The 27,290-nt window shown below is 33.8% G+C and overlaps 5 protein-coding genes across 5 annotated transcripts; 2 read left to right on the forward strand and 3 right to left on the reverse strand.

Moving 5' to 3' along the window:
* Window positions 1-1,731: 1,731 nt before the first annotated feature.
* PKNH_0200400 (tryptophan-rich antigen) lies at window positions 1,732-4,122 on the reverse strand (the record flags this gene model as incomplete). The annotated part of the gene is made up of 2 exons (XM_002257641.2): window positions 1,732-3,696; window positions 3,919-4,122. 2 exons carry the CDS (start codon window positions 4,120-4,122, stop codon window positions 1,732-1,734), a joined length of 2,169 nt encoding a protein of 722 aa, XP_002257677.2.
* Window positions 4,123-7,866: 3,744 nt separating this feature from the next.
* Window positions 7,867-9,021, forward strand: PKNH_0200500 (tryptophan-rich antigen; the record flags this gene model as incomplete). Its single annotated transcript, XM_002257642.1, has 2 exons — window positions 7,867-7,950; window positions 8,137-9,021. 2 exons carry the CDS (start codon window positions 7,867-7,869, stop codon window positions 9,019-9,021), a joined length of 969 nt encoding a protein of 322 aa, XP_002257678.1.
* A 4,149-nt stretch (window positions 9,022-13,170) lies between these two features.
* PKNH_0200600 (Plasmodium exported protein, unknown function) lies at window positions 13,171-14,673 on the forward strand (the record flags this gene model as incomplete). The annotated part of the gene is made up of 2 exons (XM_002257643.1): window positions 13,171-13,260; window positions 13,360-14,673. The coding sequence occupies 2 exons, from the start codon at window positions 13,171-13,173 to the stop codon at window positions 14,671-14,673; spliced, it is 1,404 nt and encodes a 467-aa protein (XP_002257679.1).
* A 1,424-nt stretch (window positions 14,674-16,097) lies between these two features.
* On the reverse strand, window positions 16,098-18,074 carry PKNH_0200700 (KIR protein; the record flags this gene model as incomplete). The annotated part of the gene is made up of 3 exons (XM_002257644.1): window positions 16,098-16,748; window positions 16,952-17,752; window positions 18,006-18,074. The coding sequence occupies 3 exons, from the start codon at window positions 18,072-18,074 to the stop codon at window positions 16,098-16,100; spliced, it is 1,521 nt and encodes a 506-aa protein (XP_002257680.1).
* A 3,995-nt stretch (window positions 18,075-22,069) lies between these two features.
* On the reverse strand, window positions 22,070-23,150 carry PKNH_0200800 (Plasmodium exported protein, unknown function; the record flags this gene model as incomplete). The annotated part of the gene is made up of 2 exons (XM_002257645.1): window positions 22,070-22,771; window positions 22,944-23,150. The coding sequence occupies 2 exons, from the start codon at window positions 23,148-23,150 to the stop codon at window positions 22,070-22,072; spliced, it is 909 nt and encodes a 302-aa protein (XP_002257681.1).
* Between the last annotated feature and the right edge of the window lie 4,140 nt (window positions 23,151-27,290).

The following is a 27,290-nucleotide window of genomic DNA, read 5'->3' on the forward strand; positions in this document are numbered from 1 at the left end:
GTTTCAGGGTTTAGGGTTTCAGGGTTCAGGGTTCAGGGTTTAGGGGTTCAGGGTTTAGAGTTCAGGTATAGGGTTTAAGGTTTAGGGTTTTCAGTTTTAGGGTTTAGGGTTCAGGGTTTAGGTTTCAGGGTTCAGGGTTTAGGCTTCAGGGTTTAGGGTTCAGGGTTTAGGGTTCAGGGTTTAGGGTTCAGGGTTTAGGGTTTAGGGTTTAGTGTTAATGGTTCCGGGTTTAAGGTTCACAGTTTAGGGTTTAGGTTTGACGGTTTAGCGTTCAGGGTTTAGGTTTTAGGGTTCAGTGTTTTGGGGTCACTGTTTAGGAGTCAATGTTTAGGGGTCCGTGTTTAGGGGTCAGTGCTTAGAATTCAGGATTTAGGATTTTGGGTTCAGGGTTTAGGGTTCAGCTTTTAAGGTTCAGGGTTTAGGGTTCAGGATTTAGAGTTAAGGATTTAGGGTTCAGGATTTAATGTTCAGGTTTTATATTGGAGTGTTCATGGTTTAGGATTTAGGGTTTAAGTTTTTATGTTTCAGATTTTAGGGTTTAAGTTTTAGTGTTCAGCGTTTAGGTGTTTTGAAATATGATTCGGGTGTTAGGTTTATCATCTTTAGGGGATGGAGATATGGAGAAACTTCTTGCAGAGAGTAAGGATAACCGGACAGTCGATGTTACCGGACCAGGGGGGGGAAACCGGAATGTAGACGAACTGCATAGTGGGGGAAGTGAAAACAGGGGGTAACTAACATCGAAAAAGAAGGCAATTAAAATAATAAATGTGGATTAAGCGTTGGGGTGCGTGACATTTCGTATTTTTTGGGGTGTATGTGTAAGATTTCGTATTTAGGTTGCGGGATTTAATATTTTACATGTGTTTATGTGTAAGATTTCGTATTTAGGTTGCGGGATTTAATATTTTACATGTGTTCATGTGTAAGATTTCGTATTTAGGTTGCGGGATTTAATATTTTACATGTGTTTATGTGTAAGATTTCGTATTTAGGTTGCGCGGATTCATAATATTTTACGGTGTATATGTGTAGGATTTCGCATTTAGATTCGGGGATTTATAATATTTTTACGGTGTACGCGTAAGATTTCGTATTTAGATTACGGGATTTAATATTTTTACGGTGTATATGTGTAGGATTTCGTATTTAGGTTGCGGGATTTAACTTATAAGAACAACAATATATGGCCTGGTATTTAGATGTATTACGGGAAGATTCTTTTTTTTTTTTTTTTTTTTCTATAAACAAAGGGTGTCCTTTCACAAAAGAAAAAAAGGGAAGGAATAGGAACTGAGCTCGGACAAATTATAATTTTTTTTACAATATCTCACATATGTTTGTGAGTTTATACAAAAAAAAAAAAGCGAAAAAAAAAAAAAAAAAAAAATTACCAAATCATGTATATTCATATTGAGCAAAAACATACATAACGTGAACACATTTTATATAGAAATATGTCCATATAAATATACTGCAAAATAAATTTCTTGAATACGGGGGGGAAAGAATTGGGAAATTTTTTTCTTCTTTTTGTTTTTTTTTGTTGAATATTATAATTAATATTTTCTTCAATTTCAAACATTAGTAAAGCCATATATCGCTAATATGTATATTTGAAGAAGTCGCGAAATTGAATATTTTCAATATTAATTTGAATTAATATTTATTATATTTTTAAACAATTTGTTCCTTTTTTCCATAATTCAAAATTTCATTTTATTAATAAATTCATTCTATTTTAATTCGTTTAGGCGTATTGTAGATACTTCCGCGTGCACACATTGAATTAATTACATCAACTTTCTCATTCTTCCAATGAGCCAACTTTTCCCATTCTTGTCCTAAATATTCGTTCTCTTTATGATAAAACCACGACATAAGTTCTCCTATTTCTTTATCTATATTAGGATTTGCACTGTACCATTTTCGAGACAGAGCTAAATGTAAAAATTTCAGTGTTGGTAGAGCTTCATACGCTTTATAATCGAAGCCTCCCTCGTTGATTTTCCAGTGGTACACTAACCATTCCTTGATTTTCTCGCCTTTAAATTGTTTTGTATCTTTAAGAAGAATTTTAAATAAATTAGAATGAGTGTCGTCCAACCATTTTTCCAATTTTGAATGAATTCCGAATTTTACTTTTGTGTTAAACCATTTTTTCCATCTACTGTCCTTACAATCTTGTTTTTTCAATGCTGGAGTGTTTCCTTTTTTTGTTGGGACTTGATTATATTCTGACCATTTATTTTCAACTGAGTGAATCCAGCTCGCCCACTCATCATTACTTTTTTGCATCCATCTTTCTCTTGTTTCATTTAATTTATTCTTAAATCCCTCCCAATCATTCTCTAAGATTTGCTTGAATGTGTTCCAATCTGTGAATTTGGGAACTGCCGCTACCAAATCTTCGGGTTTCAATGGAAACCCAGCGGTTTTATCCTTTACTTCCTCCTTTATTTCTTCCTTTACATCCTCCTTTATTTCTTCCTTTACTTCCTCCTTTATTTCTTCCTTTACTTCCTCCTTTATTTCTTTCTTTACTTCCTCCTTTACTTCTTCCTTTGCTTCTTCTTTTTCTTTCATTTCCACTGGCTTCTCTCCTTCTGTTAGTTCCTCTTTTGTTTCTTCTTCCCCTGCACCATCATCTTCTTCTCCTTTCCATTTTCCCTCCGCCATGCATCCTCTGGATAATTCTGCACACAATAATTTAACTGCATTAATTTTCTCATTCTTCCAATAAGTCCAGTTTTCCCATTCTGGTCCTAAATATTCGTTTTCTCTATGGGAAAACCATAACATGAGTTCTCTTCTTTGTTTATCTATATGCGGATTGTCATGGTACCATTGTCGAGACTGAGCTAAATTTAAAAATTTCGCTGTTGGCATAATTCCAAACGTTTTATAATCATCATCCTCTTCGTTCATTTTCCAGTGGTACATTAACCACCCTTTGATTTTCCTGTCTTCAACTTCTACTAAACCTTTAACAAGAAATTTAAATAAATTAGAATGAGTGTCATCTAACCAATTTTTCAGTTGTGAGTTAATTCTGGGATATACTTGTGTTTTAAAACATGAACCCCATGTCCCGTAGCTCCAATCTGGTTCTACCACAGATCCATCCAGTTCTTCTTCATTTGGAACTTTACCATGTACTGACCATTTACTTTTAACTAACTGGATCCAGTTAGACCATTCATTATTTTTCTTTTGCATTAACCATTTACTTGATTCACATAATTTCACTTCTAACTTTTCCCAATCCTCTTCTAAGCTTCGCTTGAATGCGTTCCAATCTGTGAATTTTGAAACTTCCTTTTCTAAATCTTCGGGTTTCAATGGGTATAGTGCATTTTTTCCTTCTATGTCTACATTCGGAAGGTTTTTCCATTGCGTGTCTAGAATAGGAATGCTCTCATTAACGAATTCATCCCTTGGTATTTTTATTTGTATTTTATCATGTACTGTTTGTTCTTTTTCCTTTTCATTGTCAGAATATTTTTCTTCTTCAGGGCTTTCATAGGCGTGTTGGTTGTGTCTATGGATTTCCTTGTAGTTGTCATAAACTTCCCCTCCTAATTCCTCCTCCTCTTCCATTGGAGCGTTTTCTTCATTTGTCCTTAAAATTCTACCTACCTGATTACGTACTTGTAATAAAGTACTCACACCGTATCTTGGAGCATCATCCTGGTGCTGCAAGGTAAAAAAGAATGAGAAAGGAAGGGAATGAAATGCATCAGATAAAAGAATCATATTGGTTGATAAGTTAAATGAATAAGTGAAGAACCAGCTGTTTGGGAAGGAAAGGGGCATTATATGTGGAGGTTAACGGTGTATAGAGCACTTCTAACTTCCACATCCCGTTATCATTTATATGAATGTTCACTATCTCTCATTCCATGTAAAATGACTCACCTTTAGGAAAATATACGCAGCAACAAAGAAGAGCATAGCAGTTCTTTTAGTGAAAAAAGACGATCGTCGTGTTTTCTTTCCATCTGTACTGTTTTCTTCACAAGTGGATGAAACTGTTTTGCCATTATGGTGTCTTTTATCACCTTCGGATTGGATCGATCTTTGGAGAGCGCAGCCACCTGTTTTTCTTCCGCACTGTATCATGCTGTTATCGACCTCATATATATATATATAGAAAGGGAAAAAAAAAAAATTTATCAATACTAAATTAGAGAACAAAAAATTACAGTACAAATTAAAAAAAAAATTATATATGAAGGAACAATAAAAAAAATTAAATAGTATATTAGTCCGGAAGTAAATTTTAAAACAAAAAGGTACAATGTTTTTTAAAAAGAAGAAATAATAGAGTATGGAAGGAAATTATACAAAAAAATTATATTAGGTCGGCGGTTATTTATTTCTCTTTTATTCTAAGGACAATATTTATTATAATATACGAAAAAGAAGTGTCTACCAGTAGAATGGTTCTCTTTTCTTTTTTCTAAATATAATATTTTTTCACAGCAGATGAAAAAAAATAAAATAAAATAAAAATTAAAGTATATATGTTTATCTGTTTTTTTTTTTTTTTTTTCCCCTTTCTCTTAAATATACATTTTTCCGTAAATAGTAAAAAAGTATATTTGCCAAGAATTAAATTAATAAGACTGAATACAATTAAATATATTATATATCAAAAGAAAAAAAAAAAAGAAAAAAACTATAGGCAGCTAAATGCTGATAGAAATGAATTCTTATGGGTATGGATTTGCTAAAGAAAAGTCGTTGAAATTATGAAAAAAAAAGCATAAATTCATTGCAAGTACATAATTCATTTGAACTATTCCTCCCTTTTTTTTTTTTTTTTTCTTCTGTATTTAGTCATTCATTCAACAGGTTAGATCATTAGTTTTCTCAAAATAGAGACATTATTTATGAAAAAAAAAAATAATAATAATAATAAAGCATCCAGTAATATACACGAAGTATTGCATAAATTAATGCACACTGAGTCTATAGAACACATACTTAAAGGTACGTACAACAAATTTGTATACACGGTTATTTTTATTAAAATACAACTATGTATATTCGCCTCGAAATTATTTTTTTGTGCTGGGGTGTAAACTTTTTACTACAGAACAAATCTTTAAAAGAAAAGAGAACAAAGCAAAGGAGGAAAAAGAAGGAATGATCCAAGGGAGGCATGTTCTAATGGAAGGAAAGGGAGGTTTATGCTCTACGGTTCAGGTTTTAGGGTTTACTGGTTTAGGCTTTCCCAGTTCATGGTTTAGTATTCTGATTTCAGTTTTCAGTTTATATGGTTCACGGTTCAAGTTGTACCGAACAAAATTTATTCATCCCATATGTGTAACGTTAACAAGGTTGGGCAGGAGAAAATTCAAGCCTTATGTCATGCGAAATAAAAAAAATCTCCCATTGCAAAAAATTAAATCATGAATTTTTTTTTTTTTTTTGTGTATATAATTCTTTAGCATGAATCATCACATTTTTTGTAATTGTTTCAGTAACATCTTATTATGATTATTGTATAGACATGGTTTATATGATTATATGGAACCATTATATTTTTTTTTTACACGAAAAATATTATGAATACAATGTACATTTTTTTTTATATCATAATTTAAGGGGAAAGAATATATTAACATTTAATTTGTATAAACTATAAAAGGTTTTTACAACACCCAATGATTTCCCTCCAACGAGACAAAATGTTATGAATGTCCCATTATTTTTCCTTGGCACCAATAAGACATATTAATTAAAGAATTGAAAATAAAATTATTGAAACGCCTCCATTACTTTTTAATAATTTGTGAACAAACACATATATTATTAGATGAAAAGAATTCCACTAATCATATGAATACTGGTGTATTCATAAAGATATATTGCCACAATATTGCATGGACGAAGGATAGTTACAGAATATGAATAAATGGCCCAATTAATAATTCCCACACGTAAGAGCCACAAGTACAGAAATGAATTGTAAACTTGTGTAATGCAAGAAAGGTAATGACATTATAACTACTCAATCATATTGGACACATGAAGTACTGTTGATAATTATAATTTAATCGAATTTGTAAGTACTCACATAACAGTAGGTATATATCACATTGAATGAAGAAGATAAAATATATATGTATAATACAGTTATGAAAAACATATTTCGTCCATTTTCAGTGAGAATAAAATTTACGACATACGTTCTGTTATTATTATATATAGTATGATACATTTATAATTTTTTTTACAATGCACAAAAAAATACGCACTAAATAAATTGCGAGAACCTTACATCCCGCACCTTAAGAGAGAACTAAAAACGGGTGAGGGGTTCTCTTCTAGCCCCCAAGAAAATGTCATGAAAAGTTGTGCTCTTAAGAGAAGGTAAAATTAGCGCCATATTTAATAATGAAAAAAAATGGACCACCCTGCTATGAGGAATTTATACCACATATATATAATATATATATATATATATATATATATATATTCCCATAAAAGAAGAATAAAGGAGTAAAAAACGATTAAAAAAAAAAAGTAAATACTTTCTAAAGCTCATAAAGAAAACCTGGGTATTTGTTGTTCTTTCTCTCACTTCATAATTAATTTTGCTGCAAAATACTCTTAAGCCATTTTTGCATATTTTTCATCATCTAAAAATAATATTTTAAGAAAAAATAATTTTATCATCTAAAATTGTATTTTTTAACTTATACCAAAATATATTTCATATTTTGGTCTTTCACTTAAGAAAATTCTTTTTAGCAAATATAGCAAAATTGGTAACTTCAAAATTAACAACTTTTACCTTGAAAATTAGATGAAAAATCATCTATAATTCAATAACTTTACATAGATCTTTTAAACGTTATTCTCATAAGTACAGTTTATAAATAAATTAATATAGAAGAAGTTATCAAGGTATTTTTTGCCTGTATGAAAAAATGGACGAATGAACTAACAATTTTGCATAGATATATAATAATAATTGATTTTAACTTCCTCGCCGCAAAGAAAATGAATCCGAAATTTTCGAAATAAGGTAACGTAACATATATCTTGTCTTTCTAGAAAAATATAAGTTACAATGCTTTGAATGCAAGTATATTATTTAAATTGTTCTAAATAGATGCAAAAAAAAAAAAAAAAAAAAAAGAAAAGAATAATTAAAATAATATTAATTCAGCAGTTTAAATTTTAGTTCCATAAAATTGTATAGAAAAAATTCGATACTGTTTTTTTTTTCTTTTTCACGAAGAAAAAATTTCATTTGAAAAAAATTATACATAGAGAAAAATTAGCAACCTTTTTTTTTTAGTACTGAATTCTCTGAGTTTCTTACCCTCATTTTAAAAGAATGACTTCCGCAAAAGGTAAAAAAAAAAAAAACAAAAAAAACACCACCCTTTTATTTTTTTTCTCTTTGCTCATTCTTCCGTGTCAAATGGTACGCGGTATAAAATGAAGATTTTTTGTATTAATCCTTTCATAGTTGTATGCATTTTATTTAAACCCCACTGCCCTTTTTTTCATTTTGCAGGAGAGCTATATTTTAAATAATAATGGAAAGCTAATGAAAAAAAAAGAAAAAAAGAACGCATTCTCCAAGTAAATATATTTACAATAATAAAAATATCATTTTGATTCTCAAATTGACAGAATAAAACTCTTTCCCTTATAAGAAGCGTTATTTTTTTTTTTTGTTTTTTTTTTTTCTTTTATTAAAATATAAAAACACACTGAATAAGCTAAAATAGATACACTTATTTTACGATCGAGATAACTTGACCTTACCGCAAAATCCACCGACTAGCTGTAATAAGAATTATACATACATTTATATATATACACACAAAATTGTCAACGAAGATGAAGCACATATTTTCCTCTTCCTGTTTATGTACCCTTCTTTACATTTTCTCCTCCTCCTGGCTCGTCAGCGGGGCTGCACCTGTAAGATATGGCATCGACCATGCGCGTGCGAATGTGAAAAGGTGTACGCGCCTACATATATGCATTTACCTATGTCCATATATGTGCTAGCTTAATTTGGGCCACCATTCAGAGGAAGCCGAATTTAAATTATCAACTTTCTATAATTCCATTTTTTCTGCTTTCCTTAATTCCTCCCTCCTCCAGAGCGCCAAAGACCATTTCCCCGAGCTTGGAAATACCCCAGGGGAAAAAGCGCTTCAATTAAGATCGCCCGGCAACCAGTTAAGGCAATATGAAAACAGGAATTCAGATGAAGGCCACGTGAAAAAATGGATAGGAGAATTAAATCAAGATTTCAACCAGTTTAAAGATATAAAATTTAAGGAAATCGAAAAAACAGAAAAACAAAAGGAGGAAGCATGGGACCATTGGCTCACCCATCTGGAACCAGAATGGGTTACTTTTTCCAACTTTATTGAAGAAAAAAAAAAAAGATGGATCCAGAAAAAGGAAGAAGATTGGAATTTATGGATAAAGGATATGGAACACAGATGGGTTAATTATAAAAAGAAAAAGGACAGGAAATTTCTATCCAAGTATAGAGACGGTACCTTAGATTGTACTGAGCGTGAATGGAACATCATGATGAAAAGAGAAATAGAAGAATGTATGATCGCTGACTATAAAAAATGGATGAGGGATGCGGAAGATAATTTACATAAATGGATATCTAAAGATATTGATATATGGAAGAGAAAAAAATTTGATGAATGGTTAAATGTAGAATGGAAAAAAGAAGAAGATACTTATTGGTCAAGGGATGAAAATATACCTTATGGAGATACCATGAACCCATTATTCTCAGTAATAAAAAAATCCTTCGATATGTACAATGCCAGAAAAAAGAAAGAACAGGAACATTGGAACAAGCTAATCGAAAATATTGGAAAAACACTTACCAATAAAAAGTTCAATGAATGGGAAAACATGAAAAGAAGCAAAAGCACTTATTATAGCCAGTGGATGGATTTCTTCCTCCAGGAGTGCTTAACTTCCAGAGTTAGAGGGCATAGATCCAATTACTACTAAGTGCGTCTCGTTTGTCAAAGCTTCTGTCCATGTTTAAGAACAGAGGGGGGGGTGTCCCCAGTCAGTGTTTGCCTTCAGTTGGTCAAGAAGAAACTATTACCAGAACATATATATGCATACGTACATACGCCTTTGTGCTTATGTATATATGTACATATTACATGTAATAAGTGTGCCATTTTGATCGACGAGAAAAAAAACTGCGTCATCTTCACACCCCCTCAAAAGGTACGCAAAGAAGGAGAAATAAATGCAGCACAAAGAGAGTTACCACGGTAAGAGCGGCAACATGACGAACAAATTGATAAAATAAATCGAAGCGTAAAATCACTGCGGTGGAACCATGCACACGTGTACAGTAGGTTGTTCCTAACAGATATGGTAATTTTTTTTAAAATAAAATATTTCATGCAGAAAAAATAACACATAAGCAAAATACGCAGAAACCAGAGTACGCAAAATAAGCAGAGCACGCAAAATAAGCAAAATACGCAAAATAAGCAAAATACACAGAAATACAGAAACACTGAGACATATTTCAAACAAAAAAAATGCGCGAATAATTTAAATAAGTGCAAGTTGGTGATATATATAAATTCCCAAACAAAAATGTTAAAATTGTATGTTAAACAACATTTATCTGATTGTCCGTTTCGTACACGCCGACTATATTTGTGTACACGTTGCGAATCCTCATTATCTTACACGCCCGACTTTATGTATATATAAATGTTTCTTTTCATGTGCCCCCTTTTAAAAACTTTCTGTTCCTTCTCTACATAACAAAATGTATATATTAATCGGTGCTCATTATTTATTCATCAATGGATATAACCCTGCATATATGTGTAACATGTTTATATGGGAAAACACCACCAACCCCCTTCTATATCACCCATCCCTTTTTTAGATGTCCCTGTTATACATGTATGTTGAAACTTTATAATTTACACTTATTTATATATGCCTGTGCATATGTATCTGTATTTATTTATTTTACCTTATCCGCCTACGGAACATTTCTTAAACCACGCCATTGACAAATTTACAAACACCTTTTATTAATTCATTTTTTCCAACTTGCTCTTTTTTGTATCAAGTGTCACACCATTTTTTCGTTTACTATATATTAAAAGACAGGAAATATACTTCATCAAAATAATTATTTAATTTTTCTTGAATTATTGCCACTATGGTTAATACGTTGAAGAAGATGGAAGAGGGGAGGGGTAAGGAGCAGGGCAGGTGCTACCGCCATCAGCAAATTATGGTAGTTACTAGCATTCCACAACTACTACCTAATGTTGTGATCATTTGGCAACCCGTACCACAGAAAAACCTAACCCTAAATCTGAATCTCTATGAAGAGACCCCTTACCCTAGCCATTCTTATATATTACATTGAGTACTATTCATTTTCCCTTTTTTTCTTTTTAACTACCTTTCTATTATCACACACATCGCAATGCTCGATGCACCATTCGGTTTAAACATGCATGAGTACTGTGTACCCTCAGTTTTATAGAGTCATCTGTCCAGGGAAGTACCCCTTTACAAGGTTCTACAGATAAGCACATGTAATGTACATATAATTATCGCTGCAATTTTTCACTAATAGGATCAATCCGCTGCTTCTGTGCCCCCTTGTATACAGCTCCGTTCTTACTATTTTTATCGCCGTTGCCACCCCTATAGTTTGATATTCCTCCCACCTCTTTACCATCCTACCACCCTTTCTACAATCCGCCTGTCCAGGCTTATCGGAAAAAACTATTATAGACATTTTCCAATCAATGCCTTATCGGAACTGCTACCCGAGGGTTTATCTTAAAAAGTAACTTAAATGAGAGCATTCGTTCTACGGGGTAGTACAAATGTTGGAAGGGAAAGATGATGTCATGGGGATCCCGCTTTTGGAAAAAAAAAAAAAAAAAAAAAAAAAGGGAGCGAAGATGATGATATGTGCTGACAAAGCGGTGAACAACTGTGTTAAATGCGTTTTTCGCGCGGGCAATCTTACAAAGGTAAACTCATTACCCAAGTATATCCAAACACCACATCTTCCTCAACCCATTTTTTACTTAAAGGAGAAAAAATACAATTCCATTTTTCACAATTAAGAACCAAAAAGGAGAACCCATTCGTCGTTCTCCACTTTTGAAAAAATTTCAAATACATATCCTTCTCCCTTTTAAAGCGCACCCCAAATTTCTATTACATCAATTTTTTCCCGCCACAAAAAGATACATTAAAAATATATCGCACTGTATTTTTGAATTTTTAATGGCAATAAACCTTATTGAATATAATACGAACAGTTCTTAATACATTTTTAACACTCTTAGTTCAGTTGGGAGGAGAGGAAAAAAAAAGAAAGAAAAGGGAGAGTCACCCCTCTACAACATATATACTTTACCTAATGGCGAACAGAGCTTTCTTAAAACGAACATATGTACCTTCACTTCGTAATCTTGTACCGCGAGGAATTCACACATATTTAATGCTTATGCGAAACACGCATAACTTCTGTTGCTACTCTCCATATGATGCCAATCGTCCAGATAATAAAACTATACACGCTAATACTAATTCGAAGTGATGAAAAAAAAAAGTTTAGCTGTTCCTCAAGTCCATCTCCTTATTTTTATCACATAGCAATATTAAATAATACTTAATCATTTTCCAAATTCCCCCATTTTTCTAATAGAACACAATCATGCGTGGAACTATTCAAAAATATGAATAGATTTGTTTGTTTAATTATCCTTGCGATGTTAAATCGATAAGTAATTTTATATTTGTAAGTTCCTCCTCACTTTTTCCTTTTCCTTTTTTCCACTTACATCGTTTCGCTAGTATAAGAAATGGAAAAAAGTAAATTTTTTTTTTTTTTTTTTCCTTCAACGTTTTAGTGTTAAAACGAAAACCTCGTTCTTACAGTGAGTATAGTATGCATATTTCAATCTACATTTTGCGGGGGCATATTACAAGTGCGAAGCTTTGGTTAACATAAACATATATATATATTACCCCCCCCTGGGAGTTACTTTGTGTTATGCGGTATCATACCGCATAACGTCGTGTCATACCACAGAACCTCGTATAATATCACATCGTATCGTATCGTATCGTATCGTGTCGTATCGTATCGTATCGTATCGTATCATCCCGTTCTGTTTTCTTTTAAGCGCATCAGTGAAAATACCTACTCTATTGGAAGGGGCTCTAATTATATATACTACCTTAATTGCGCCGCTAAACGCGTGCATAAGAGGCGTAACATTTTAGCGCCAAACGGGGAAAACTCAAGTTCACTTTCTTTCCAAATTTACTACATAGGTATACTTTTATCTGTGCACAAAATTTTATACAAAATATATTTTCTTCTCTTCGTCGCTCCGCTTTTCCATTTTATTGTTTTCAATGTTACTTATATTAAATTTAGATGCATATTTTCTTGTTCCTTTTTTTTTTTTTTTTTTTTTTTACAATTCCTTCCCACAAATTGTTATATTGCAAAAGTTGTGTTTATCTTTCCATATGATGAAGAAATTTATAAAATTATATTTTAACCCTTCTAATGATCATTTTCAAGAAAAAAAAAAAAAAAAAAAAAAAAAAAAAAAAAGAGTATTTCCTAACTGAAAAATTTTTACTTTAAAGCCAAGATATCCCTAATAATTTAATTTATATTGTAAAAAAAAAAAAAAAAATACATTTATATTACTTTATGGCATGTTTTTATATTCTTATTTCCCTAATTTATTTATAGCACATAGTAGCTTCATATTGCATACATTATGTTTATGCACCTACGGTTTTATATTTGTCCTGCTGGAATATCCGTGAACTGTTTTTAATTAAATTGATAATTTAACTTAATTTTTTAAAGCTGAAGAAATCGAAAAAATAAGAAAAAAAAAAAAATTACTAGCACAATATATGAATAATATATTATATGTTACACATTTCTATGTTATATATTAATGTTCCTGCGCAAGGGGAAATTGCACTCTTCATAATATCGCGCAATTTTCGGAAAATCACACACACATATATATATAGTTTAGCAAGAAGAGAAATCACACCCCCCGTGTAGAACCTTCTTCCTATCTCAAATGAATCATAAGAATATTAATGTGATATCATATGGGAGAAACATCTAATAGATTTCTATTCCTTTTTGTTAAAATTTTCACCTTATCCCTGTTCATATGGACATGGAAATGCTCCTATAAGGTAAAGGCGCGAGCTACTCGGAAAAAGGGAGTGTATATAAATATATACAATGTTATAATAATATATTAATACGTGTCTTCCCCTTTTTACCTCTTTCAGCCTCTCCTTGATTCCTCCATCTTGAAAAAGCGCTCGGAAAATGGAGGCGCACTGAGCGGTCGACGCAACAGATTGCTCTCTAAAAACTTCATTGCCAAACGAACGGACGAAGCAAAAATTAAAAAGTTAAAAGAAAGAGTTATAAAAATATTGAAAGAAGATGAAAGTAGTCTTGGTAAAATGCTAAATAACCTAGTGCACGATGCCAATTTCCAAAAAGAATTTAGCGCATTATTACGCGACAAGGGATTCGAAAAACAGTTTAACGAATTAGTTAGCGACACAAATTCCGAAGGCAACCAATCCCTTTCTTTACATTCATTGAGTACTTACGATGGAGGTGATATAACTCCAATTGATTCCGCTGATCACCCTGAGCCACCCAATTCAGTGGCAGGTAGCCAAGTTCCAGAAACAAATTTCTCATTTGAAAGTTATCACCGAAATTTCAGGAGAAGGTTTTTCCCATCAACACCTACTCCAGAGATTACGCAAGTTACAGAAACTCCAGGTACTGCAAACATTGCAGAAACTACAGGCACTGCAAACATTGCAGAAACTACAGGCACTGGAGAATTTACAGAAAGTCCAAACACTGCAGAAACTACGCTAGGGTTATGTGAGGAATCGAGCAAAACCGGAAGCGTTGAACAACTTATACACGAAATAAGGAAATCCAATAACCTGGAGAAGATGATTCAGATATTGAAGTTCTATGAAAATATCGAAGATCTTGTAAAGTTAGCTGAGAAGACAACAACTAGTGAACAAGTGCCTCCCAATTCAGAGATTGGCATGCAAGAAAAACCCGCATTGGAATCCTTAACAGAGGTTGAAATTGATTCTCATCTGCAAGCACAGTTGCAGGAACAGTTACAGGCAAAGTTGCAGGCCCAAATGCAAACGCAAGTTAATGGAAGAAATCTATCTAGAAAAAGGAAATCCAAAATAAAATTCATATTCGGAGATATATACAGAATAGCCAAAAGTTTAGACAAGAAGTTCGAAAACCATCTCCTGAAGGTGTTGACAACTAATTATTCCTTTCTCATTAAAAATGGAAAAATATCTAGGCTACGATATTACCTCGACGTTTTGTTATCCGTTTCCCCACTCATTTTTGGTGGTATTATTTTGTGCTTATGTATAGACAATTTTTCACTCTTATTATTCATTCCCTCCGTCGTATTCGCTGCCATTATCCTTCTTTACTTCCTTTTCAAGTTGTGGAACTGCAAGTGTATGATCAGGGGATCAGGCAGATTTAATTTCAACCAAAAGTACAAAGCCGTCATCGAAGTTTTGAAGAATTAGGACTTAATAATTTTTTTTAATTTAATAATATATGCATATATCGTGTATTTTTTAAGAATCTTGGCAGCTATTTTCATCCCCTAATGTTTAGTAGTAAAAAAAAAAAAAAAAAAAAAAAAAAAAAAAAAAAAACAATGAACTGGTTTTGCTATGTGTCATCATGTGTAGGACGTCGAGAGGTTCCTTTCATGTTTCCTCCTTAAGTAATTTATCAGAAGTAATTTTTCCGAACCAATTTGTCAGAACCAATTTATCAGAACCAATTTCTAGATTCACTTTACAGTATACTTAATATGAGCGACATCAACGGCAACGGTAATCCCCTGCGCACATTTGTAGTTTTACGTGCATCCACAAATTATCAGTTCCATGTGGCTACCTTTTATCGAAAATAAAATGTGCCCCTTCCAAGGAATATAAAATTTCCCTATATTCCAAATTATCTGTATTTGTATTATTATATATATTACGTGTAATTATATATATTTGTGTATTCACGCATATACACACCTATGTGTGTATACTTGGCTTCGTTTGCACACTTTGCACTTTCCCTTTCTATTCATGTGTTATTAGTTAATACTGATATATACTTATCTTCGTACTTTCTGTTTGCTAAGGTTCTGTTTTTCTCATAAAATACTATTCCTTTTTTTTTTTTTTTTTTTTTTTTTTTTTTTATTATTATTCCGCCTAATTTATTTTAACTATAATTTCATTGTTTCGTATACATCACATTGACTATTTGTTTTTTTTGGAGAACAAAAAAAAAAAGAAGAAAAAGAAAAAAAAGAAGAAGAAGAAAAAAAAAATCATTAGTATATGTTATCAAGTATATAACATACCATTAATATATAAAAAAGTTTCAGTCCAAATTTGGTAACCTTCCCTACGTGTGTATTCCCAACTTCATCGTGCAGATAATAATTCTATTTATCTCACGCAAATGAAGGGTTGTCTCTACCGATATAAGGATTCTCCATTTGTGTAGGACTAAAAAAGTGCTTTCATAAGTACCAGTCTATTTTTCCTCTTTCTGTTCAATCCCTTGGTTACTTCTTCAAATGCGCCATTCTTACCGATACTCCAGATGTATTATCCACCACGAGGATTTTCACCTCTTCGTTTCAAACTTTTCACTTATTTCCTATCAGGGGAACGCCCCGATTAGCTAGCTGTATAAATTATCCACCAGTGGATTCCCTAAACTATCGTTCGAGCTCTCCCATAACAGAAAATACTATATGCAGATACTTAGCACATACCTAACCTAGGGGTGGAGGGCAGGTTACATCCTCATGATATTCAAGATTCTGAAAAAACCGAATCCCGTCTTTTGAAATTCCAAATGTTTTATGCGACCCGTACGATGAATCTTCCTACGTTTACGACTAGCTATACGATGAACCTCCCAACGTTTACGACTAGCTATACGATGAACCTCCCAACGTTTGAGACGAACCATAAGATGAACCTCCCGGCGTTTGTGACGACCTGCCTCCTGAACCTCCCGAGGTTTGTGACACTCTACGTTTTGAACTTCTCGAAGTTCCCGGCCCCCCACGTTGTGAAGCTCCCGACGCTTGTGATGATGCGCCTGTTGAACTTCCAAATGTTTGAGATGGCCCGTACGATGAACCTCCAAATGTTTGAGATGATCCGCCTGTTGAACCTCCAAATGTTTGAGATGATCCGCCTGTTGAACCTCCAAATGTTTGAGATGATCCGCCTGTTGAACTTCCAAATGTTTGAGATGACCCATACGATGAACCTCCCAACGTTTGAGACGATCCATATGGTGAACCTCCCAACGTTTGAGACGAATCATAGGATGTGCTTCTCAAAGTACTCCCTGACCCAGTAGTAGTACTACTGTCAAAACTTTGCATTCCATAATTTCCATTGCCTCCCATCCTTTGAGAATCATAGTAGGGCATATATTGCGTTCCTTCAGAACCTGGATCGATGCTGCTCATGTCATCATCCATTTCTTGTCCATAACCATTTCCCATATCTATCCAAGTTCGTCCTCTTCTTCTCCTGTCTCTACCAAATATGTTTCCCAGAGGGGTAAACTGTGAGAGAAGGGGGTGGGAATGGAAAAATTAATATATATGCAGAAGCGCATAAGTGAAGGAGTAAGAGTCGATTGGACCATCCACACGTATGTGTACAAGTGAAACACTCTATAGAACGCTCCTTCCTTTTTCGAGACTGGACCAGTAGCAAACTGCTTCACTAATTAGCTAGCAAAATGAATCATCGCTCCTGCACTTACCTTGTACAGCATGAACAAACTGAGGGATACGAAAATGGCAGAAAAAGAAATCACCCCCACCTTGCCCCCCAAGGACAAATGATTTTCGTTTTCAATATAACGGCTAAAGAATCCACTTTCAGGAACCTCATTAGCACACTTTAATGGAAAAATCGTGGGGTCATCTGTCTTTTCAGGTGCGTCGACAATATGCCACTCTTTGAGTTTTGGATACAATAATTCTTTGTACCTTTGTAAAAAATTATTAAGTTCCACGCATAAGGTACTGCCCCTAGAATTGGGGGGTGAATTAACGGAACATTTGAGGTGCTTAATACGCCGGTAAATCTCCAGACAATGATTTACAAATTTACAAGAAGAAGCAAAGTGGGTATTACTTCTAGCATTCATCAATTCCCTAATGTCTACTACATTTTGTGTGAAATAAAATAACATAGCTATATGGGCAAATTCGTAATTATTTTCATGGGTACTTTTAAATTTCTTAAAATCCTCCAAAAGTATATCTTGTAGCTCTTTTCCCATATCATTGATGTATCTGGTTATGATATTTGACCTGAAATCTATAGTTTCTTTATGTCTATCAAACAATTTTTTTATAGTCGTCCAGATGGCGTCATCCTCTTTCACTCTTCCTCTGTTGATTACAGTGTCGATAATGCTAAATAGATTCAAGCAATTCCACTTGCTCCTGTAATCGGATTTTCCGGCGATTTCTGCACAAATGGATTCGAACTTGCTGTTGTAAATTCCTCGCATATCTTCAAAATGGTAATCCCGCCAGTTCTTCAAAAACGGATACTGCAGTAGGGGGGAGAAAGGAGTTCGTGAAGGAGCATGCGTATGTGTATATCTATATGTACACGTAGGTTGAGAGGAGAGTGTGAGAGTGGGAAAGTGAATTCATAGATCTGTACACCCTTTTGAATTAACACATTTCATATAAACTGGTATGTAAAACACCCCTCTCTGTGGAGATATATGCGAGAGGTGCATCAAATGTAGGGGAGAACACTCTCTTCCCTCTAAAATAGCCCCGCGCAACAGAACGAACCTCTTTCTGCATCGCCTTGACAATGGCCGTGTCCTCCAGTAACTTCTCATTCTGCGTTCCGCCCGTCATGGTGGTAGATACTATCGCAATATACGGGTGTATGGGGGGTGTATGTTCAAGCAAAAGGATGGTGTGTTCACCAGGAAGATCTACCAGATATATATGTCTGGTGCGTACATCAATTTTGTATCTTCCCTTCTCACATTCGACCTTATATCTACAGTACTAAATCATCTCCGTAATTTAGACTAGCAATTCTTACGCACAAATATAAGACCTCTTATGTCAGATGCGTACGGTATAGTTTCACCCTTCGGGAATACTGATGAAAAAAGACTACCCCTGTGCAAACGTGGTAGAAGTTCAAAAAAAAAAAAAAAAAAAAAAAAAAAAAAAAACGAAAGAAAGAAAGAAAGAAAGTATATGTTAGAAAAATCACTTCTTTCGCTCTATTTCGGGGGTTAGCAACTTCCGTTCATGCAAAGGGTCTTAATGCTGGAAACTAAAATGCCAAATTATAAATATTTATTTCTCAAGGAGTAATATGTTTTTTTCTCTTCCTTTCCGTGTAACGCCCCAAAAGGTATTAAAAAAAGAAGCGCTAAAATGATGACCACACAGAAATGTTTATATTTATAATGTATAAACATACGTGGTAAAATATGGTACAAACGCAAAGTAACAATATGAATAAGTTAAACTAATGAAATTTACAAGGTTAAAATGAATGTTTGGGGTGGTGGTAAGAAGTTCATATAAAATTTATTGTTTTTAATTTTTTTTTTTCCACATTATAAATAGTAGTTTTTTTTCTTTTCTTTAAGAAATATGTACATATATGCATTTATCTAATTAGGGGGGGCGGAAAACAGAAAGAAAAAAAAAAAACATGTTTTCTTCAACACTTGATATTCTTCTCTTACAGTACGAACATTACTTCATTGTCACTTTTTTTTTTTTTTATTTAAAATTAGTCTTTTCATCATATTAGTATTTTTTTTTTTTTTTCTAATTTATTTTATTTTATTTGTTTGTTTTTCTCGTGTTGTTTGAATGTTCAGTGCTAATGGATAATATATTTCCCGCTCCTGTGCGACGAAGCACACCTTAAGTATAATATTTAAAATCAAAAGAGAAGAAAATAAATTCAATGTAAATTAACGTCTAAGAAGAGCATACACGTATTCAATTTAGCGGAATTCCCAATTACATAAGCAATGCACATATAAAAAAATATATATATATATGTATTTGCGTCATCGCATGCAGCAAGCTGCTCAAATATGCTTTTTTTCTACATATAATAAACCTCTATTTATAAACTGGGATGGCTAAAAGTTCTCATGTTTTTTCACCCCCTCTAATTTGTTACATTTTTGAAGAATTCAATTTCGCTTTGCATGACGGTAAAAATTTGCAAAAAAAAAAAAAAAAAAAAAAAAAAATATTTTTTTCCCAATCTTTTTTTTTTTTTTTTTTTTTTTTTTTTTTCAAATTTTTACCGTCATGCAAAGGAAAGAAAGAGGGAATAATCCCTTATAGCGCGGATATTAATCTTTTTTTTTTTTTTTTTTTTCACGTTCTTTTTCTTTTCCTTCACCCAACTTGTTCAATGTGCCATGTACTCCAACGTACGTCGATAGCATTAACTGTATTATTATAATTTATGAGCAGAGAATGAACAAAAAAACGACTGTACTATATATATATATGCGCATGGCTCTCTTCTATGCTGATTCTGCCCGCTGTAAATTAGTACATAATAGTGTAACAGATGCCCATCCACCTCCTTCCTTTTGGTAACAAACTTACGATGGGAAGAAAAAAAAAAAAAAAAAAAAATCATTCACAAGTATCGTTTTTTTCAGCTCATGAAACCTTTCTTCAATAATAATTGTCCATCCCTACCCCCATCTTGAAATTACACAAAATGGCGCTCTTAAAAAATTGAAATATAGGTGTGCGGAAAAGTGCCTATGATAATCACAAACAGAGCTATTTTCTCCTCTGTTGCTACTACTCCTGGTCCTTTGTGCTACAAATTCATAAAGTGGGAGATTGACAACGTGAGGTTGAATGGTCAATGAACAAAAGGATTGATAAATTCCCTCTCACCGGATCACTTTTTCACGCGACGACTGGTTCATTCACGCAAGCTACAATTGTTCCATTCGCAATCACTTCAATCTCTACTCCCCGTAAAGGATAGGACGCCGGTCATGTTAAAAAAAAAAAAAAAAACACTCCCTGGAAGGAAGAACACCTTTACTTCTTCATTTTTGTGACCGCGCTTGAACAAATAAAGAGGATATCATCACTTTTCTTCACGTAACAGCGCAAGCGATGTGAATCCCCTTTTCTCTTACCTTTGAATAGCATCTGGGTTGTGTTTTCCTCTACATTGTTTCTAGGACCGCTATGCATGCAAACTACAAACATATTCTTTCCCTGGAACGTAACATATAGAAAACGTGTGAGGATGGTCTTTTTTTTTTTTTTTTTCCCCTCCCCTTGGTAACACATAAATACATTTACTACTACATTTATATAGAGAGTTTGTATTTATAATACAGAGGTATACCCGTTAATGGTGCACATATATTTGTATAGCGACGTACGTTCGATTTTCCATTCTCTCCACAACCCTACATAGTAATAATCTACCTCCAGCGCACATGCCGCCTTTTTCCTTTTCTCCACCTACCCGCGCCAAACATATCTAATGGCTCATTGATTCGTAACTAATGCTAAAAGTGTTATCTGTAACTATGGACCTATTATCAAACGTACTACTCTCATCAAAATATCTCATACGATTTGCGTGTTAGTTTTCGCGTTCTACGTTTCACCATATCCTTTTCACATTGCTCATTCGGGGATTGAACTTGGTTTCCATCGGGGTGAACTCCAAATGGGAAAAAAAAAAAAAAAGTGCTCACACACATCTGGTGTATAGAATTCCAAAGAGGAGAACTCCCATTGGGGCGCTCAAACGTAAAACCCTTGAAGGTTCCAACGTAGGGAGGATATTTCTCTGTAAAACATTTTTTAACAAGATTATTTTTTACATTAACTATGAAAAAAGTTTTGGTTAATAAAATGTAGCCAACATTGGAAGGAAAATAAATCCGTCCGTCGGTTGGTCGGTTGGCCAGTCGGTCGTTCTGCCGACTGGAATTGTGCACCTTTGCACGTAGTTATGAGAATGAAAAACGAAATGTTATAAAAATAGTAGGAAAATCGCAGAAATAATAAATCGACGAAGTATGTACATTTAAACGAATTAGCAGGTCTACTCGTGCGCGCCCCTGGACGCACTCATCACCTGGGAATCTCCGCTATCTTGTGGGCGGGAGAAATATATAATATAATGGAAATTTTATATACACATATGGAATACAAAAAAAAGAAAAAAAAAATTTAATTAAAAATTTACATTCTACAAAAATTTATCACCCTATATACACACGTTGGCAAAATAAGCATCCACATATGTTGGATAGGTTCGAAAGGAAAAAGGGAAAAGAAAAGTGCTCTGCTGTTGAGACACTTTCACTTTTGTACAGTAAATTACATACACAAAAATAAAGCGAAACCATGATGTGCCGGATAGGAAAAATTGTAAAATTGTATAACAGGGTATTGTAGAATATCCTACCATCGTGGAATTCTATCATCTCCCTGCACGCAACTTGGATTACACGACACTCCTATCCTCCAATAGGTAAACATAATAACACTTTGTCCTACTCGAATAGTTGAAGGTGTGGCTTTGACCTTCTGCTGACAATCTGCACGTCGTTACCCTATTGGAGCCTTTATTATGGTGGTGGTATCAAAGAAGCGGGCCCTTAACATCACCGCGGTTACTCTGGAAAAGAAATAACTACTCCTCCCAATTTCACCCCCACCCCTCCCTCTTCCTTACGTAATGAATACATCATACCTTCTTCTCCCCCTTGAGCTTAAAAACATGTCACCCCTCTGTGAGCCATTTGGGAAGGATGCACCCTTTTCATTATACTACACACAAAAAGTTACAAAAATATTATGGATATGAAAAATCAGCGCCATCTAATCGATCTTCTAACTTGGTAGAACACACCCATAGCTGCGGCCAGAATAAGTAATCGTTGAGCTCCCAACTGGCTTAAAAGAAAAACTCCAATCAAAAACGAAAATACATAAAACATATGACTACTATTATTATTGAAGTTAGAATGCAATGGATTCCTAATATTGTTCTGTTCATTCAATGGGTTGTACATGTTGTTTGGGTATCGGAAATCATTGCCCATATTTCTAAATGCTCGGTCATTCAGATATCTCAATCCATCTTCGTATATACTCCATACATCGTTGTTTCTTGGGGGGGGGTTGTTCATTGCGGTGTATGAGTTAAATGGTGTCGAAAAGGGGGGCGATGTAGACGACCTTGAAGAAAATAGAGATGCGAATGAGGAGAAGGAATCCGATGGGGAAGGAGAGTGTGATGATCGTGTTGAACCATTTTCAGATGGAATTGATAATGTTGTTCTGAATAATGATGGGGATTGTTCTGGGGAAGGTGAGGAGTTATATTGTGAAGGTCCTCCTCTAGATCTGTTTCTTCTTTCTCCGTTATTTTCTCTAACTTCGGTTATAGTTTCCGTGCATGAACCATAGTTGCTACTCATATATCGCCCACTGTTGTTATGTAGTATTCTTCTGTTGCGCGGTAATTTCACCTCATTTGTAGCTCCTCCATTCCATTCGCTATAGGGATCCTAAGTAGAGCAAACAAAAAAAAAATATATAGCAGAAGAAATGGCAAAAAAAATATATATAGCAGAAGAAATGGCAAAAAAAAAAAAAAAAAAAAAAAAAATGGCATGATATCATTGTTAGAAAAAAATTAATCATCCAAGATGTATATAATCAGGTCACACAAATCATTACCTTGCTACTGGACCAATGCACAGCCAACAACAAAACGGTGAAGAGGCTACTTCTGAACAAAAATTTTAACGAGCTTTTTACACATCCTTCATTTTGGATATCACTATAATCCCCGCCCCAGGTGGAAACACTTTCGTCCTTCGAGTGTCTGCATCGTTGAGAATTCACATTCCTCCCACTAGCACTACTTCTCCTCAGGTTAGACATTTTCAAACAAAATAGAACAAATACTTATTTTGTTAAAATGAACTTATGCTTTTCCGAAGAAAGGGTGCCTAAAAAAAAAAAAAAAAAATGGAGAATAAAAATAAACGAAATCAAACAATAAGAACTGGGGGAAAGCTGACGGAGCTGTCATACGCCAGCTGCCAGATCCACCACCCTATGTCCATTGATATCTAAAGCAAACATGGCTATACACTACTCCTTCCTAAAATACAGATGCATTTTATTTTTAACCACGCAGAAGGTACTTTCTCTACTCATCCTACACTCTCATATGTATGTTATTTACACGCAAGGCATAGAGTCACAATGTCGAAACGGAAAAAAAAAAAAAGAAAAAAAAGTAAGTTAATGCAACTAGCCGAAAAGCGGAAGTACAGGAACATTCAAAAGGGAAAATTTTAACATATCACAACCACCACAAAATATTCTTCGCGACAACATGTACCGTGGCGCGCGTAGGATAAGTTGCCTCATAAAAGTAAAACCCCGTAGCAGTAAGGCAAACTCAATCAACCGCAGGGAGCTACTTCTAAAAAAAAAAAAAAAAATCAAGTTTTTTATTACCTTAACATTTAGGCGTTTTTATTATAGGCATGCATGAAATACTTCCTTCGCCAAATGTTTTTTACTTAATAAAATTTCTTCCCTTCTAGGGTGGGAGGGCGGAAATATATATGTACAAATTATACATATAAAAATGATATTTTATTTAGTCCTTAACATCTCAGAAAGAAAGAAATATATTTTTTTTTTTGCTTGATTAGTCTTCTTCTCCCTTTTCCGTATATTATTATTATTTTTTTTTTTTTTATTTTTTTTTTTTAGGGGACCATGGAATGTACGAAAGGATTGAAAAAATGGAAAAAAAAAAAAAAAAAAAAAAAAAAGAAACTTCTCAGTTAATTCTTTTACGTACATATAACTAGGGTATAGGATACTTAAGAATGGAAGCACGCGTGGGTATATTTTATAGACAAAACTGGAGCGCATATGTTTTTTTTTTTTTTTTTTTTTTTTTTTTATAATGCATTATTATTACTCAGTTTAAAGTAGTACTACATATGCATCCCTTGTCGTGGTTGAAGTAATTTGTTTTTCCAACACAGCAATGAATGTACCAAACAATTTATTATGTTATAGGTGACTGCACTTTGAACCGACTCCTCCTCTCTCCTGAAATACTTTACAGAAAGTAAATAAACGAACCGAATCGTACCTAACCGAAGCAGGCCCGCCCGAATAGAGCGGAACATAAAACATGTACATTTTATATGCGCGTTACCCTATGCAGTAGCTTCCGAAATTTTCGGTAGAGTTTTATGTACTGAAGAATTTGGTTGGAAGGAAAACCTCCGCGGAAATTATCAGTGCTTAGAGAAAAGCGTTAGAAAAAAATAATAAATTTGCTTTGAATAAAAATGAAAATAAAAAAAATGGCCTCACCTCCCCCTGAAGTGTTTTATCACCCTATGGGAAATATTTATTCGCGATTTGTTCGATGGATGATCCTTGTACATCCTTATCAGTCACCCCCCTTTTCCTATACCAATGCCAACAAAATAAACGCGGCAATAAAATAGAACATAGAAAATTATAATATATAGGAGGAAGTGTTTAGAAAAAACATGCTTCAGAAACTTGGCCAATGGGCATCCACCTGCACTGGAAAATACCCCTCCCCCCCCCCTACACTTAGCGCTATCAAATGAGCATATTATATTTTGCGTTCCTTCAGAAATTATATTTTTAATTTGCTCTTTTTTTCTTTTCTTTTTTTTTTTTTTACATCCGTCCCCCCCCTCAATTTGTAAAGGAAGCTCATCATATGTTCCATTTTAGAAAATTCTAATCGATATGCCCAGACATGAGGACACGTTATGCCACTATTTTATATTCTGATTAAATTGGGTGAAACTTGTAAAAAAAAAAAAAAAAAAAAAAAAAAAAAAATCATTTTTTTATGTAAACCCAATCTACCTTTTTTTTTTTTTTTTTTTTTTTCTAAAATCAAAAGGAAAAAAAAAAAAAAAAAAGACTTCTTCTACGCTTCTGAATATTTCTAATTGTGTCTGTCCAGGGGGGTAACGCGGCAGGAATGGCTGGCTAAATTGCCGCTAAAAGGTACAGCTAAAAATTGGTGCACATTTTTCCTGATAAATGCCCCCAAAACACTAAGGCCAGAAGCTGTCCTAATTAATTACGAAACAATGATACGCTGCCTACACCACGGAATAAAAAAACATCCGAAGGCTACTACCCAAAAGGAAACCACCTCTTCTGCTGTTGCATAATATACTTACTGAGGGAGAGGCCCCGCGCCATGCTACAAAAATAGTGTACTCCTGTAACCTATTGGGGAGGCTGTTCTCACCATATATCATGGGAAAAAAGAAACTTAACCGTTCAGTCGGTGCACTTTGTCCAGCTTGGTAAAATTATACACATCCTGTGGAACAACACCACGGCATACGCACGACTAGGCCCAGTCAGAGAGACCAATTTACCCCCCCCCTATGAACACGCATTCCTTTAGGTGTGGAAAAGAAGAGGGGGCGGGTTAGAAAGGCACCCACACGTTGATGTGCCTAACATAATGAATCACTTAACGCATAAGCAGCAGTATGGTAGAGGAAAGTTATCCCTCACAGAAACGCTTTTCATACAGTGTCTTTATTTCTTGGTAATTTCTTCTATCCTATTTATGTGCCTCCACAGCATCCCCGTGTGCTAGTGTACTTAACGCTCCGCATTACATCCTTCGAATAGGTTACTGCTTTTTTTTTTTCTTTACCCTTTTTTGCATTTCCATTACAAGTAAAAAATTAAAAAAAAAAAAAAAAAAAAAAAAAAAAAAGACAGAGATGAACATTTTATGTCAACCGCAATCGGGAAAATTACCCCTTGTAGTGCAAAAAACAACGATGAACGGACTGATCTTTCCTTCATTCAATGCAGGGGAAATATTTTACTTTTTTTTATTTTTTTATTTTATTTTTTGTTTTAATAAATCTACAGTATATGAAATAATTTTTATCTTCCCCTTAACATTTTCCATTTTCATTTTTTATGCTGACGCGGTATCGGCAAAAATAACAACAGGTGTCTGTAAAAAAAAAATGTCACATTTTTTTTTTTTTTTTTTTTAAACCCCTTCTAATGGGACCGGAGGAATACTGAGAAAAAAAAAAAAAAAAAAGTACAACGGAGGAATGATGATGATGATGACATATTTGAAAATATTACTATATATAATATATAATTGTTGTATGGGGAGTTATTTTTTCTGCATATGCCTCGCTACTCTGCGCTGCTTACATTTTTTGTTTTCTCTTCTGGGATATAATCCCTGCCACTAACATTTCGGCGCCACGTAAAATAGGGGGGGTACAATAATTACGCATACTTTTTATTGGTACATTTTTCTGTATGCCCTTTTTTTTTTTTTAAGACCAATGCGGAGTGGTAAACACAAAAATATTAGGGGGAACATGGGATCAGATGGAAAGGCGAATGTGAACACAGGAAGCAACCGAAAATAAATTGTTAGATGATATATCTACGCGCATCATACCTTTCCCCTAGTGCATATGCCACGCCAAGCAAGTTTTAAAATATCCTTCCCATTATTTCCCTTTTTCATTTGAACTTTCTTTTAATAACCTTATTTTATACCTCTTTCTTTTTTTTTTTTTTTTTTGCCTTTTTTATCTTTTTTTTTTTTTTTTTTTTTAGCCCTTTTTTTACCTTTTTTATTTGGCCTCTTTTCCGTTTTATTTAGCCCTTTTTTACCTTCTTTTTTTTTTTTTTTTTTTTTTTTTTTTTTTCACTGCGATATTTTCCATTGCCCATGTATTTATTTTTTCTCCCTTTTTAGAATGAAGAACATTTCCTAAAAAAAAAAAAAAAAAAGCAGAAAAATATTACTAGTTATATTTTTAAAATAATATATCCTCAGTATATGTTACCACCAATACATATAAAAGAAAAACCTACTTATGCGAACAGTAGTTCCAAAATCGCATTTTTTTTTTTTTTTTTCAATGATTGCTCTAACCTAATGTGCCTATTCATATAACATTCTTTTTGCTATAAATTAGTAGTTTACGCATAAGAAATGAA

The sequence above is a fragment of the Plasmodium knowlesi genome (assembly GCF_000006355.2).
Source record: "Plasmodium knowlesi strain H genome assembly, chromosome: 2".
NCBI lineage: Eukaryota > Apicomplexa > Aconoidasida > Haemosporida > Plasmodiidae > Plasmodium > Plasmodium knowlesi.